At 46.6% G+C, this 15,238-nt stretch overlaps 1 protein-coding gene across 3 annotated transcripts in view; it reads right to left on the bottom strand.

The window, feature by feature from the left end:
- Nucleotides 1-9,925, bottom strand: part of LOC129696137 (matrix metalloproteinase-16-like) — a 208,985-nt gene extending 199,060 nt beyond the window's left edge. The window contains exon 1 of one of the 3 annotated variants that reach the window (XM_055633637.1): nt 9,538-9,925. In XM_055633637.1, the coding sequence (XP_055489612.1) occupies nt 9,538-9,681 (144 nt within the window). In that variant the 5' untranslated portion in view covers nt 9,682-9,925. The remainder of the gene's footprint in view (nt 1-9,537) is intronic. The other 2 variants (XM_055633636.1, XM_055633639.1) reach the window with 2 other exon arrangements.
- Between the last annotated feature and the right edge of the window lie 5,313 nt (nt 9,926-15,238).

Raw genomic sequence — 15,238 nt, 5'->3', positions numbered from 1 at the left:
CGGCCCCGAGCCACCAGCGACGAGAGGACCCACGCCGCTGAGAGCAAGGAGGGGCCTGAGAATGAGGAGGGCCATCGAGAACGGGGAGGACCCGGAATGGGGGCCACCCGAAAACGAGGGGGGTCCGGGAATGGAGGCCGCCGAGAATGAAGGGGAACTCGGCAGGGGGGACCGCCGGGAACAACATGTGGGGGTTCCAGCAGGGGACCGTCTATAACGAAGGGGGACCCGTAATGGGGGCCGCCGAGATCCAAAATAGAACCCGGTGGGCGGGGGGAACTGCCGAGAACAAAGGGGACGCTGAGATTCAAGGGGGACAATGCAGGGATTGTGAGGGGCTGCTGCCACGTGGAATAGAATTGATGGGCCGAATGGCCTAAATTCTGCTCCCATCACTTATGAACATGGGCAGGCAGTAGATAGGAATGTTCAATGAAATTTTGTAACGTTATCGGGACCAGAAACGTGGCGAGGCCTATTGTACGAGTTTACCGGGTTGCGTGCAAGGCGAAGCATTTCACCACCCCTAGGTACATGCGGTAATAAAATAATCCAATTGAACGATTCAATTATATAATTGAATGAGCACATGTATATTTTACATTACTTCCCACATCTATTTAATGCAATTATAAATCAGATAAACAACAAAATACAGAAATCAGGTTAGACCAGACTTGCTGTTATTGGTTTCACAATAACAAATATCTGAATTAATGTTGATGATTGTGCCATTTGAAAGCTTGGCTATCGAATGGCACCATGCTTAATTCTATTATGTTAATAAATACAGTTTAATTGGAACGTGTCTTCATGAACGCTTAACTGAATACAACTAACGATGTTTCTGCAGAAAGGCAAAAGCTGTGCCAACAAAGAAGCCTCTATAATTTGATTCAAGTAATGTGCGGGAGTGCTGAATATACAGTATTTTCCCAAATGTAGGCAAACAAAGCACCTTCACAAATGAGACATTTCATTTATAAACTTTTTCATAAGCTAAAAGATTCCATAACAATGATCTATTCAACATTTTCCTTCATCCATATCCCTTTGATGTCTCATTTTCACACCTTACCCTTCCTTATCTCCGTGTCTCCCTCTCATAGCCATAGTGATACAAGGTGGAAACAGGCCCTTCGGCCCAATTTGCCCACACCGGCCAACATGTCCCTGCTACCCTCGTCCCACCTGCCCGCGTTTGTTCAATATCCATCCAAACCTGTTCTATCCATGTACCTGTCTAACTGTTTCTTAAACGTTGGGATTGTCCTGCCTCAACTACTTCCTCTGGCAGCTCGTTCCATACACCCACCACCATGTGTGTGAAAAAAAGACCCCTCAGATTCCTATTAAATCTTTCCCCCTTTACCTTAAACCTATGTCCTCTGGTCCTCGATTCATCTACTCGGGGCAAGAGACTGTATCTACCAGACCTATTCCTCTCATGATTTTATACACCTCTATAAGATCACCCCTCTTCCTCCTGCGCTCCAAGGAATAGAGTCTCAGCCTATTCAACCTCTTCCTGTAGCTCAGACCCTCAAGTCCTGGCAACATCCTCGTAAGGCTTCTCTATGTTCTTTCCAGCTTGACAACACCTTTCCTATAACATGGTGCCCAGAACCGACCACTATTCTCTAAATGTGTCCTCACCAATATCTTATACAACTGCAACATGACCTCTCCCCTGACTCTCAGTCTGAAGAAGGATCTCGACCGCAAACGTCACCCATTCCTTCACTCCATAGATGCTGCCTTTCCCGCTGAATTACTCCAGCATTCTGTGTCTATCTTCTGGTTAATTAGCAATGCTTACAGCTCCAACTATTGCTGTTAAAACAATCGTCTCCGTTTAATGGATTCCACATGTTTGCACTACGCTGCCGGTCAAAAGATTTATCTCTCTGGTCATGCAATTGTAAGCAAAGAATACAGCTCGGTGGGAAGTCTGCAATTAGCCAAGAGTCTGTTAATGACATGGTAGTCATCAGACTTCCTGGGGAAGAATTAAAACAGAATCCTTGAATTATTGGGTGTTACCCACTAGTACTGTCAACAGATACTGCAATCAGCAACTTAGGCCAGGAAGCATGTTGATTCAGTGTTGTATTCAGAACTCTTGGTTCCTGTCTCTAATCACCTTCCAGTGACATCCCAATCACTCACTGCACATACAGGATGCTGAATGTGACACACTACAAACTTAGACATTGTGCAGCCTGACACCATTTCCATGTCTTCCATGTAAAGGAAGACACGTTAAATGAAATACTAAAGGGCCTGTCCCACTTACGCGATTTTTTTCGGCGAATGCCGGCACCCGTCACAGTCGCAGCAGGTCGCCGAAAATGTTCAACATGTTGAAAATCCAGCGGCGACCAGGAAAAGGTACGACTCTTTGGGCGACTACTCGCGACCATACAGCGTCACCCCGCGATGTCGCCATCTATTGTCGTCAGTAGTCACCCACACTCCAAAGATGTATAGGTTTGTAGGCTAATTGTCTTGGTAAAATTGTAAATTGTCCCTGGTGTGTGTAAAATAGCATTTGTGTATGGGGATCGCTGGTCGGCATTGACTCAGTGGGCCGAAGGGCCTGTTGCCCCACTGTATCTCTAAGCTAAACATAGAACTCCCAACTCTCTTGGAGATAACCAGCACATCTGGGTTGACGATGTCTTACCCAAATTCTGCCTCTAGCAGTGCGCAATTCGGATTTTTTACCACAGTCCACATGCAGAAACGTGATTACATACAGTTAATCTTCTCATTTGAAGGATTGGCCAGAGGACAAGAGATTGACTTAACCCTCCATCCAAAAGACAGGACCACTGGCAATCTAACGCCGTCTCATTAATTCACTGGTGTTTGACTTTGACATGTTTTGTCGTGCTTGCTTCTTGGAAATGGAGCCCAAAACTTTTAACTCAGGGGTGAAAAGACAGTCAAATGTCATGTGGTCAGGCCACATGTGCTCTGTTATTAGATGATCAGAATGGCACATGGTCAAAGTGTCATGACTACCTCCAGGCAATGTTGGCAATCTTAAATACTACTCGGCTGCACTCGACCAAGACACTCACTTTTATACAACTGTGACAGAAAATGTTAAACCACTTTTTATGAATATGACAACAATCCAGCAAATTGCTGTTAAAATAACATTTTAGCTTTGTTTATTTTTCAGTGACATGCAAGTCCTTTTAGTAATTTATGGAAACAAGACTGAAATGTTTTCTTGATAAGGCTAAAAGAACAATTGTGGACACAAAGAATTGTTTTTGCTGGTTTCTACCAAAGTTGGATTGTTTCATCACAGTCCACATGCCATCTCCACCCCCCTCTTCCCAAACCTTTAACCCCAGATGTACATAGCCAATTATTGTTGGTAGAGTCCCTTCGAGCCAGCACCACCATTCAATATGACCATGGCTGATCCTCAAAAATCAGTACCCCGTTCCGTCTTTTTCCCCACATCCCTTGATTCCCTTAGCCCTAAGAGCTAAATCTAACTCTCTCTTGAAAACAGTGTCTCAGTGATATCACTAGAGCATTGCCAGAAAGAGGCATGGTCATGTGGAGTCTAGTTAAGAGGGAGACTAGGGAGTTAGCCAAGGGGAGGCTTAGGTATTCGGTTGGCAAGTCACTGGTTTTCTGAGGGCTCTGTATTGAGGGGTTATCTGCAAACAGGATTGCTTTGAGGCTAGGGGGCAAGAGAGGCTGGTGGGGCAAAGAGAGGCCCGGGAAAATAGTCGGAGCATAATGTAGGAATGAACAAAGGTAAGAATGGGTGGGGGGGGGGGGGGGGGGGGGGGGGGGGGGGGGGGGGTTACCTTCTGTGCCCTCAAGGTTGGCTGCGGGTGGTGCCCCCCTGCGAACACGGGCTGAAGTGGGCCAACGTACCTTTGTGGCTAGCTGGAATGGTAAAATGGCACCACAAATGCCACTTCTTCCATAGAAACATAGAAAATAAGTGCAGGAGCAGGCAATTCGGCCCTTCAAGCCAAAAGCTGATCCACCCTTGGGTGATCAGCCATTCAATATGATCATGGCCGATCATCCAAAATTACTACCCCATTCCTACTTTTCCCCCATATCTCTTTAGTCTCCTAATCTGTTTTGGTCTCCTAATCTGAGAAAATACATTCTTGCCATAGAGGGAGTACAGAGAAGGTTCACCCGACTGATTCCTGGGATGTCAGGACTTTCATATGAAGAAAGTCCAGAAACAAGGGGTCACAGGGGGGATAAGACTTTTAGGATTGGGACTGGGACGCTAGAATTGACTCTTGACAGATTGATTTTTGGGATCTTATAGAAACTTACAATTTCATTCTTGGACAGGCTATGATGCAGGAAGAACTGGTTCCCGGAGTGTTGGGGAAGTCCAGAACAAGGGGTCACTGTTCCCTATTTTGGGGGAGTCCATAAGTTCCCTATTTTGGGGAGGCCAGAACTGGGGGTTTAAGAATATCTTTTAGGACTGAGATGAGAAAAACATTTTTCACGCAGAGAGTGGTGAATCTCTGGAATTCTCTGCCACAGAAGGTATTTGAGGCCAGTTCATTGGCTATATTTAAGAGGGTTAGATGTGGCCCTTGTGGCTAAAGGGACCAGGGGGTATGGTGAGAAGGCAGGTACTGGATACAGAGTTGGATGATCAGCCATGATCATATTGAATGGCGGTGCAGGCTCGAAGGGCCGAATGGCCTACTCCTGCACCAATTTTCTATATTTCTATGTTTACCCCAAGAGCTAAATCTCTCTCTTGAAAACGTCCATTGAATTGGCCTCCACTGCCTTCTGTGGCAGTGAATTCCACAGATTCACAACTCTCTGGGTGAAAACGTTGTTACTCATCTCAGTCCTAAATGGCCGACCCTTTATTCTTAAACTTTGACCCCAGTTCTGGACTCCCCCAAAATAGGGAACATTTTTCCTGCATCTAGCCTTTCCAACCCATTAAGAATTTGATATGTTTCTGTAAGATCCCCTCTCATCCTTCTAAACTCCAGTGAATATAAGCCCAGTCGACCCGTTCTTCCATCATATGTCAGTCCTGCCATCCCGGGAATTGACCTCGTGAAATAACGCTGCCAGGATGTTTGGAGCCAATGGTACCCAAAAAGGGCAGTCAAATGTCAAGAGTCAAGAGTGCTTTATTCTCAAATGTCCCAGGTAGAACAATGAAATTCTTACTTGCTGCAGCACAACAGAATATATAAACATTGTACACTGTAAACAATATGATAAACAAGTGAAAAAAAGTGCAGTGTGTATGTAAGTACACACACACACACACACACACACACACACACACACACACACACACACACACACACACACACACACACACACACACACACCACACACACACACACACACACACACACACACACACACACACACACACACACACACACGTCAGGCTACATGTGGTCTGTTATTAGGTGATCAGAATGGCACACAGTCAAACTGCTTTAACCACCTCCAGGCAAAGTTGGCAATCTTCAATACTAGTTGGCTACACTCAACAAAGATACTCACTTTAATACAAATGTGACAGAAAATGTTAAACCATGCATTATGAATAAGTAAACAATCTAGCAAATTGTTGTTAAAATAGCATGTTAGCATGGTTTACTTTGTCAGTGACACGCAAGTCATTTAAATAAATTATGGAAACAATACTGAAGGGTTTTCTTGATAACGCTGAAAGAACAATTGTAGACACAAAGTGCTGGAATAACCCAAAAGCTCAGGCAGCATCTCTGGAGAGAAGGAATGGTGATGTTTCGGGTCGAGACCCTTCTTCAGACCATTGATTTCTCAATCTTCAAGTAAGCCTTGCATCCCTCCCCTCTCTCTTCATCCCTCCCCACCCTAATCGTCATACTAGTTTTACTGTTGTCCTGTTGAGTTCCTCTGTTTACTCGTTATCACCTACCCCACAGCCCACAATGGCCTATTATTGATTGATTGATTATCATTGCTTTTTGCGTTGTGACCTGTCAAAATATGTAACAATAAAGTATTCCATTCAATTCAATTGTGTCTGGTTCACCTTCTTTGTTTTCCCCAGCTTGCCCTGTTGTTATAAAGGTCTCGACCCGAGACATCACATAGAAAATAGGTGCCGGAATAGGCCATTCCGCCCTTTGAGCCAGCACCGCCATCTAGTATGATCATGTCAGATCATCCAGAATCAGTAACCTGTTCCTTCTTTCTCCCCATATCCCTTGATTCCTTTAGCCCTAATCATAATCATATTTTACACGCCAAGTATGTTTGGAAACATATGAGGAATTTCATTTGCCATACAGTCATACCAATAAGAGCTATATCTAACTCTCTCTTGAATACATCCAGTGAATTGGCCTCAACTGCCTTCTGGGGCAGAGAAATCCACAGATTCACAACTCTTTGGCTGAAACAGTTTGTCCTCATCTCAGTCCTAAATGGCCTACCTGCTTATTCTTAAACTGTGACCCCTGGTTCTGGACTCCCCCAACACGAGGAACATTACCTTGATCTTGCCTCTAGCCTGTCCAATCCCTTAAGCATGTTATATGTTATATGTCGCATGTCCATGTTCCCCAGGGATGCGGCCTGACCCGCTGAGTTTCCTGCCCTCCGACACAAGGTCTACAGGGAATCAGTCTCCGAACACACAGAGCTATAGTAGCAGCACCATCCAATTACTTTGTATACACGAGCTCCGGAGGCAGGCAGCTCATAACCATTTACCCGAGGACATTCGATAGTGTCAAGAAGTTACATTTCAATTATAAATTAATTTGGGGGGAAAAAAATTGCCCACCCGTCAGCCAAAAATAATTGTGGAAGCTTAGTTTAAAACACGATGAATTTGCTTCCTTTATTTTGCAATGCACAGGACAATGGTCCGGCAGTGACACATAGGGACGGATGGTGGCACTCATCATAATAGAAAACCCTTGGTGGGTATATTTTCCCATGCCCTGCACTCACAATAACATTTCACGCGTAAACCACGGAAGTCAGTCGCATTCATTCTATTGTGTAGAAACGAACTGCAGATGCTGTGTTTAAACCCAAGATAGACACAAAAAGCTGGAGTAACTCAGCGGGACAGGCAGCGTCTCTGGAGAGAAGGAATGGGTGACGTTTCGGGTCGAGATCCTTCTTCCTAACCCTAATTCTATCGTGAATGGAAATCAAGCAACCCCCAAAAGACTAATTAGCCATATTTGTCTGAATTCTGAAAAATAAAGATATATTGATCTATGCACAGACTCCACTGAGATCGCCTCTGACAAATTTTAGGTTCTATAGTAGTGGCGCCCTGCTATGTTGGGACTGCACCGTGGGATTGCTGAGTCGGCAACCACAGCGCCAGAGACCCGGGTTCGAGCCCCCAACCTCGGGTGCTATCTTGTTTGTGGAGGTTGCACCTTCTCCATGTGACCGCAAGGGGTTTCCCTCCGGGTGCTCCGGTTTCCTCCCACATCCCGAAGACGTCAGAAGAAGGGTGGCCCATTCCTTTCCTTCAGAGATGCTGCCTGACCCCGCTGAGTTACTGCAGCGTTTTGTGTCTACCTTCAGTAGAAACCAGCATCTGTAGTTCCTTCCTCCGGCTTTGTAGGTTAATTGGCCTCTGTAAATTGTTCCCTAGTACTGAAGTGAGTGGGTGAGAAAGTGGGATAATATACGCAGAACGAGTGTGGATGGGTGATCGATGGCCGGTGTGGACACGGTGAGCCGAAGGGCCAATTTCCCTGCTGTATCTCTAAACTAAAATAAATAAAAATGGAAAGCGGGTTCTCCCGAGCTGCTTGGAATATGTATTATAATAACGCTGTACGCTCAAACTTGGGAGGCAAACGTTCAAACTGCTGTTCAGTTGCCCCGGGGCAGGTTCAGAATCACCTCGCAGCCTGTTATTATTCCCTTACCGACAAAGCTGAATGTAGCAAGACAGACACAAAAAGCTGGAGTAACTCAGCTGGTCAGACAGCATCTCTGGACATAAGGAATAGGTGACGATTCAGACTGAAGGGTGGTCTCGACCCGAAACGTCGCCTGTTCCTTTTCCCCAGAGAAGCTGCCTGTCCCGCTGAGTTACTCCAGTTTTTTTTGTCTGTCTCAACCAACATCTGAAGTTCCTTCCTAGTCAAGTCAAGTCACTTTATTTCTATAGCACAATTAAAAAACAACTCTCGTTTGCCAAGTGCTTTACACTGGTGGAGGTGCTAACGTTATACAACATTGGTTCATAGATTATGTACATACATAAATACATAGCCCTCACTCGGAGGACGTCAAGAAAGGCTTGAGAGTAAAGACGAGTTCAGTCTCGACTTAAAGGAGTCGATGGAGGGGGCAGTTATGTTCCGACTCAATGTAGTAAGGCCGGGAGATCCAAAGTGGAGGAGGGGGGAAGAGGGGGATAGGGGGGTAATTATGCAAAAAGACGATACATCTGGCTTAAATTATCGAGGTCACAAAAAAAGCGACACGCCAAGATATTGAACTCAGTGTGACCCGTCACTTTGCCATATATATATATATATATATATATCAATCGTCAGATTAAACAACGTGGACACAACGAGCCAACATTAAGGACTTGATGCCAATTGGATTTGACCCTACAAATGGGTGATTTTAGTAAAACATAAAGGACTCCAGACAGAAGAGCCAAAGAACGGAACAATTAGCATTACGTGCATGGTAGTTACAAAGGCACTTACTGTGGCAACTTTTAAGAAATCTTTGAAGTGTTTTTTTTGGGGGGTGGTGGCAAGGAGATTTTTTAAAAAGCGGTTAGTTCTTGAAGTAGGTTTCCCTTGCCAAATCGTTTGAAGTTACACAAAGAGTGATTTTGGGAGTGTATCCTAAACCCCACAGATTCTGGAGAGGGTTGAAGGGTGATTGTAGTCGAGTTAGTTGTTGGTTCAAAAACGCGACTCTTCCTCATACAAACGTTAGACACAAAACGCTGGAGTAACTCAGCGGGCCGGGCAGCATCTCTGGAGAGAAGGAATGGGCGACATTTCGGGTCGAGACCTTTCTTTGGACTCTATTCTTCGGTTTAAAGCAGCATCTGCTGTTCCTACTTACACAGTCTTCCTCGTATAGATTGGACCCATTCCCAAATCCGGTTGATTCTCATTAGAGGAATATTGAATTATGAATCCGTTGGAACCCCCCCACACACACACACATGTGCACAGAATTGCTCAAGATAGAGGCATTCACGAAGTAATAGTATGGGCTGAATAGGGAGAATAAAAGTCCTTCCACACCGACCGCCGCCTTCATTCTTAGCTCTTCTAATTCACAAACAAAAATAGCCCCAATCAAATGAAAACCAGGCATGCATGCATCGGGAAGAACCTTTGCCTACTTACTTCATTCAGTAATATATGGGCAAGAAGCCTGTGTGTGTGTGTGTGTGGTTCGGTATAGGAGCGTCAGCGGATTCAAAATGCATTGTGCAGGCAGCGAGATATTAGCAGCATAGGAACAAAAAATCAAGTCTTACAAACTTACCTCCACGCTGAACGGGTGTTCTTCGCCACAGACGAAACAAACAATCCACAGCAAGGTTTGCAAATAGAAAACCCCGGTATATACAGCCGCGAGTAGCCTCTCTCTGTACAGCGTGTCTAAAGGTTTGGGGAAGCCGTTTGCCATCTTTCAGAGAAGGAGGAGGTCATTTGTAAGGAGAGCTGAGCTGGGTCTGGAGTGGCGGAGTGTGTATGTGTGTGTGTGGGGTTGGAGCCGGGGAGCTGCGCCGAGCTGCTGCTGCTGATGTTACTGACGCTGTTCATTCCCCGGGAGCGGTTCCACTCTCTGCATCCTCTCGCTTCCTACTGTGTGTAACAGCTCCAAGAGGAGCCTGCGCACTCGCTAACCAGCTTTTACCCCCGTCCAACTGGCACAGTCAGTCCTCCTCCCCTTTCACTACGCGGGAGAGAGAGAGAGAGAAACTCCCCCCACCCACCCCCACCGAGAGCTCAAAGTCTGCCACAGACACACTCAGTCCTCTGGTCATTATGCAGACGGAAGCTGAGCAGAAGATTACTACGAATGCCTCGCCCTGTGCTCCGGGAGGCGAAAGAATGGTCTATTTTCCACTGGTTAAAACAAATGCAAAACTGAGCTCCCGCCCAAGTGATAAAAACGTCTTAAATCCGAACAGCTTTTTTTAAAAAATAACTGACACTGATCTTTAACTCGAAGCCCAATCCTCAATTCATTGTGTTGGAAGGAACTGCAGATGCTGGCTGTTAACACTGACGATAGGCACAAAATGCTGGAGTAACTCAGCGGGACAGGCAGCCTTAATTCATTGTTATCACAGTCCACTATTATATTTTCTTCGATGGAAAATAATTTGTCTAATACCACCCCACCTCCTTCCTTTTATTGAATTCCAAGTCCTCAGCTATGATATACAGTGCCCACCATAATGTTTGGGATATTATTTATTATTTTTTGCCACATCAAAGAATAGTCGGTAGGTTCAAATCAAATTTATTCGGAATCAGATTCACCGATCAAACACTCTGTCATTGAAATGCAACCAGCCACAACGGTGGTCTCACAACGACTGATGGGCAGAGCCCAGAAACCGCGCGAAAACACGAGCCCTCACAGAGTCACGTGCGTGCGGCTTCACCCCACATGGCTCCCCCCCAGAAACCGAGGTACGGAAACGAACCAGGAGCCGAATGGTACGGTCCTCAAACGCAGGACGGGCGTAACAACAGGGGCCGGTGAAACAGAACCGGGGACAGTAGGGCCACGGGAAAACCGAACGGTCGGCGGACGACTTCTACACCGCGGTGTAGCCACTACCACTGGGCTGTCCTCGTCCACGGAGACAAAACTCTTCCCGGCCACCAACGTCCAACGTGAACCTGGCGACTCCGGTTCGAAACAGCCGAAACGGCCCCTCTGCAGTGGCGAGTGTTGAGCCTCCCTGCGAAGGAAAACATAAGCACAATTCTGTAATGCCGCTGGCACATGCACCGAGGCTGACCCATGCCTGGAAGTGGGAACAGGAGCAAACGTGCGCACCCGTTCACGAAGCTCAGCTACCACCGCTGAAGCCGAAACCCCCTGACCACGGGCGGTGGGCAGAAAATCTCCAGGTACACGTAAGGACGAGCTAGGCCGAGGAGGCGTCTAGGTCCTCCTTAGGTGTCATTCTGATGCCAAGGAGGACCCAGGGCAATTGGTCCACCCAATCGGGGGTAAACTGATGCCCTAAGAAGGAGGAGCGCAGGCCGAACTGACACTACGCAGGGTTAATCACTAGGCCGTGGTCGCGCAAGCGCTCAAACAAAAGGTGAAGGTGACTAACGTATTCCGCCTGCGAACTGCTGGCCACCAGGATGTCGTCTAAATAAATGAAGACAAAAGGCAATCCCCGTCCGACCTGATCCATGAGCCACTGGAATGCCTGAGCGGCGTTCTTCAGGCCAAATGGCATCCGAACAGGCCGAACGGGGTGATGGTGACCGTCTTGGGGACATCGTCGGGGTGGACAGGGATCTGGTTATAACCCCGGACCAAGTCCACTTTCGAATAAAAACTGGTGTCCTCGAGATGCACCGAAAAATCCTGAATATGGGGCACCGGGTAACAGTCCGCCGTGATTACCGCGTTAAGCCGCCTGTAATCACCGCACGGCCTCCAACCCCCAGATGCCTTTGGGACCATATGGAGCGGGGAAGCCCACAGGCTATCGGAACGCCGAACAATGCCATTGTCTTCCATCAACTGGAACTCATCGCGGGCAATGCGTAGCTTGTCCGGTGGCAGACGGCGCGTGCGGGCGTGCACTGGTTGGCCTTCGGTAGGGATGTGGTGCACCGCTCTGTGACGGGGCACGGCCCCGTTGAAACAGGGTGTAAGGAGCTCGGAGAACTCCGACAGCAGAGCGGCGAAAGGGCCTTCAACCTCCGCGATGGCGTCACGTTGTTGTTCGGGCGGGGCGAGCTGCGCGGTTCGGCGGGGCGGAGGTCTGGCTACGGGACCATACGACCACCTTGCACATCGATGAGGAGGGAGATGCGCAGGAAATCAGCACCCAAGATCGGCTGGGCGACGTTAGCAATGATAAACTTCCACGTGTACGGGTGAGAGTCGAAGGTGAGGTTAAGGGTCCACGTACCGTACATTCGGATGTCAGTCCCGTTAATGGGCCTATCTTACCGACGCGGGTATCACGGCCGGTCGGTGGAAGGATGCTGACGTTGGACCCGGAGTCCACAAGAAAACGGTGGCCAGAGCGGTGTCACTGATGTAGAGGTCTTCGTTCGGGCCGATCGCGGTCGCCTCTTCATGCGATCAGCTGAGGCATTTCCCTGAAACGTACACGAACTTCGGCAGTGTCAAATCTCCGCTCCGAAACGGAGATGGTAGTAATGCCAACGGCGTCTACCAAAAGCCTCCGGGTGTTGCTGCGGATCCTCAGAGGGGGCCGGTGGCGGACCTTCCTCGCACAACCACCGCGGCGGTAGTCGAGCCAGTGCAGCCGGGCGGCTGATCGCGCAGACCTCCTGGTACCTCGTGGTCCACTGTTCATTGGCCCTATCCGCAAGCTATTGTAGCAATGTTACAAAATTTTGAGATTTTAAAAATCAAGTCTGCAATTTATCCCATCAGATAAAGCATAAAAAGAAGTTTAATTTGTCACCTAATTCACTTTCATATCATCAGTTTTAAAAAAATTATGGCCATTTTCATACTCTGAAATTGGCATCTTGTTCCCTTTTGCTTTTCCATTGACTTAACTCAAAAGCTGTGATCGAGGACAGTCAAAAGCCCATAACTTTCTTAAAAATTAAAAGAACTGAATGGATTATTATTATTGATTGAAGCATTTTGAAACAAATATGAAACAATCTTACTTGGATGATCTGAAATTAAAGCATATAATTAGTTAGTTACCTAATTGTAGCTAAGTACAAAATTCAATTACTAGATCTAAACATCTATCCATTTCTTAAGAAAAGGTTAACATTTTTAAATAGCCTAATTGTCCAAATAACATTCACACAAGAATTCACAATATAACGTGATTTTTAAATCTCATTGTCATGAATTTATAGGCCAAATGGAAGGAATTTAGTGTTTAATTCCCGTAAATTAATGGCCATTTAAATCATCCTGCGAGTGGGATTTTGTGGAACGCGATCGTTTGGAACGTTGCGGTTTGCGGTGAATTTAAACCCCATATCGGCAGGAAAAACACTGCCAGTTCGTATGGGGCCTAAATCACCTTTTCGCAACGTAAAATTTGGATTAAAGTAATCCTAAGAAGCAAGTTTATATGTAAAATAAACGGCTTACCTTTATTTGTCCCGTACGTGAGATCCGTCCCGTTGTCGGCGTTGACGGCGTTAGAAGTCGACTTTTATTTTACTCCTGCGATTAAATTATCCAGCGATGTTTTAAAAAAACTTCATAGAACGGATGTCGGAGCGATTTCTCTGCAGCAGCTGAACAGCCTGAGAAAGATCGATTCCAACAGGCAGGAGAAAACGGCATTTTAATCCTGCCCCCCTCTCAAAGGAGCTAAAGTCATGCACACGGCCAGTGGCAGAACTGCAACGCCGCTGAAGGTAAGTTTTGTGACATACCTAGCTATTGGAAATCATTGAGATCAGCTCCAACGAGCATCAGGCGGACGTCGTCGGGCATCTGCTCGAGAAAAGCCTGCATCCATCAGGGCCAGCATCTGGGCCATCAGGGCAGAGAGTCTTCGATCACCCATACCGTCCATGTGCAGGATTCGTTCTGCGCGGTCTCGACAACAGAGTCTGAAGGTGTGCAGCAACAAGGCCTTGAGGCCATCGTACTTGGCCGTCGCAGGTAGGTCCCTCAGGTAAGGCAGCAAACGGGAGGCCGATTCTTGTGGTAGGGCCCCCACCACATGGAAATACCGCGTCTCGTTGCCTACGATGTGGTGCAGGTCGAATTGCGCCTCGACCTGCGCAAACCAAACCTGTGGCTGATCAGGCCAAAACAGAGGAAGCCAAAGGCACACTGAGTCCTGTTGGGCGCCTACGGGAAAATAATTACACTGCATGTTCCAACTTCTAACAATGGTTAGACTCGTCGGGGTCACCAATTTGGCGAAACAAAGCCAATAGTCGGTAGGTTGTAATAGAATTTATTCAGCATTAGATTCACTGATCAAACACTCTGTAATTGAAATGCGACCGACCACCACGGTGGTCTCAACGACTGATGGGCAGAGCCCAGAAACCGCGCGAAAACACGACCCCTCCCAGAGTTACGTGCGCGCGGCTTCCGACCGCAGGGATCGATATTGATGAGCACCAGCAGGTGCCGCTACAATTTATTTATTTGCCTCTGCACTTCACAATTTGAGATTTGTAATAGAAAAAATCACGTGTGGTTAAAGAGCACATTGTCAGATTTTAATAATTCTATAGATTTTGTAGGTTTATTGGCTTGATCAATATTTAAAAAAATGTCCAGTATAAATTGTCCAACTTCCGGTATAGTTCCTGGTGGACTCTTCGGAAATATTGACTACCACGTGCAAGGTACCATGTAGAAATGACAGCAGTGTTTATACATAGTCCCACCCATTTCAGGGCACCATAGTGTTTGGGACACAGCAATGTCATGTAAATTAAAGTAGTCATGTTTAGTATTTTGTTGCATATCTTTAGCATGCAATGACTGCTTGAAGTCTGCGATTCACAGTTGCTGGGTGCCTTCTCTGGTGATGCTCTGTACTATAGCCATCTTTAGCTCATGCTTGTTTTGGGGTCTAGATCCTTCAGTTTTCTCTTCAGCATATAAAAGACTGCACAATTAGGTTCAGATCGGGTGATTGACTTTACCACTCAAGAATTAACCATTTTTTAGCTTTGAAAAACTCCTTTGTTACTGTAACAGTATGTTTTGGATCATTGTCTTGCTGTAGAATGAATCACCGGCCAATGAGTTTTGATGCATTTGTTTGAACTTGAGCAGATAGGATGTGTCTATACACTTCAGAATTCATTATGCTACTACCATCAGCAGTTGTATCATCAATGAAGATAAATGAGCCGGTACCTTCAGTAGCCATACACGCCCAGGCCATAACACCCCCACCACCGTGTTTCACAGATGAGGTGGCATGCTTTGGATCTTGGGCAGTTCCTTCTCTCCTCCATACTTTGCTCTTGCCATCACTCTGATATAAGTTAATCTTCGTCTC

The sequence above is a fragment of the Leucoraja erinacea genome, chromosome 4, assembly GCF_028641065.1.
Source record: "Leucoraja erinacea ecotype New England chromosome 4, Leri_hhj_1, whole genome shotgun sequence".
Classification (NCBI taxonomy): domain Eukaryota; kingdom Metazoa; phylum Chordata; class Chondrichthyes; order Rajiformes; family Rajidae; genus Leucoraja; species Leucoraja erinaceus.
This window is presented reverse-complemented; position numbering and strand designations above follow the sequence as displayed.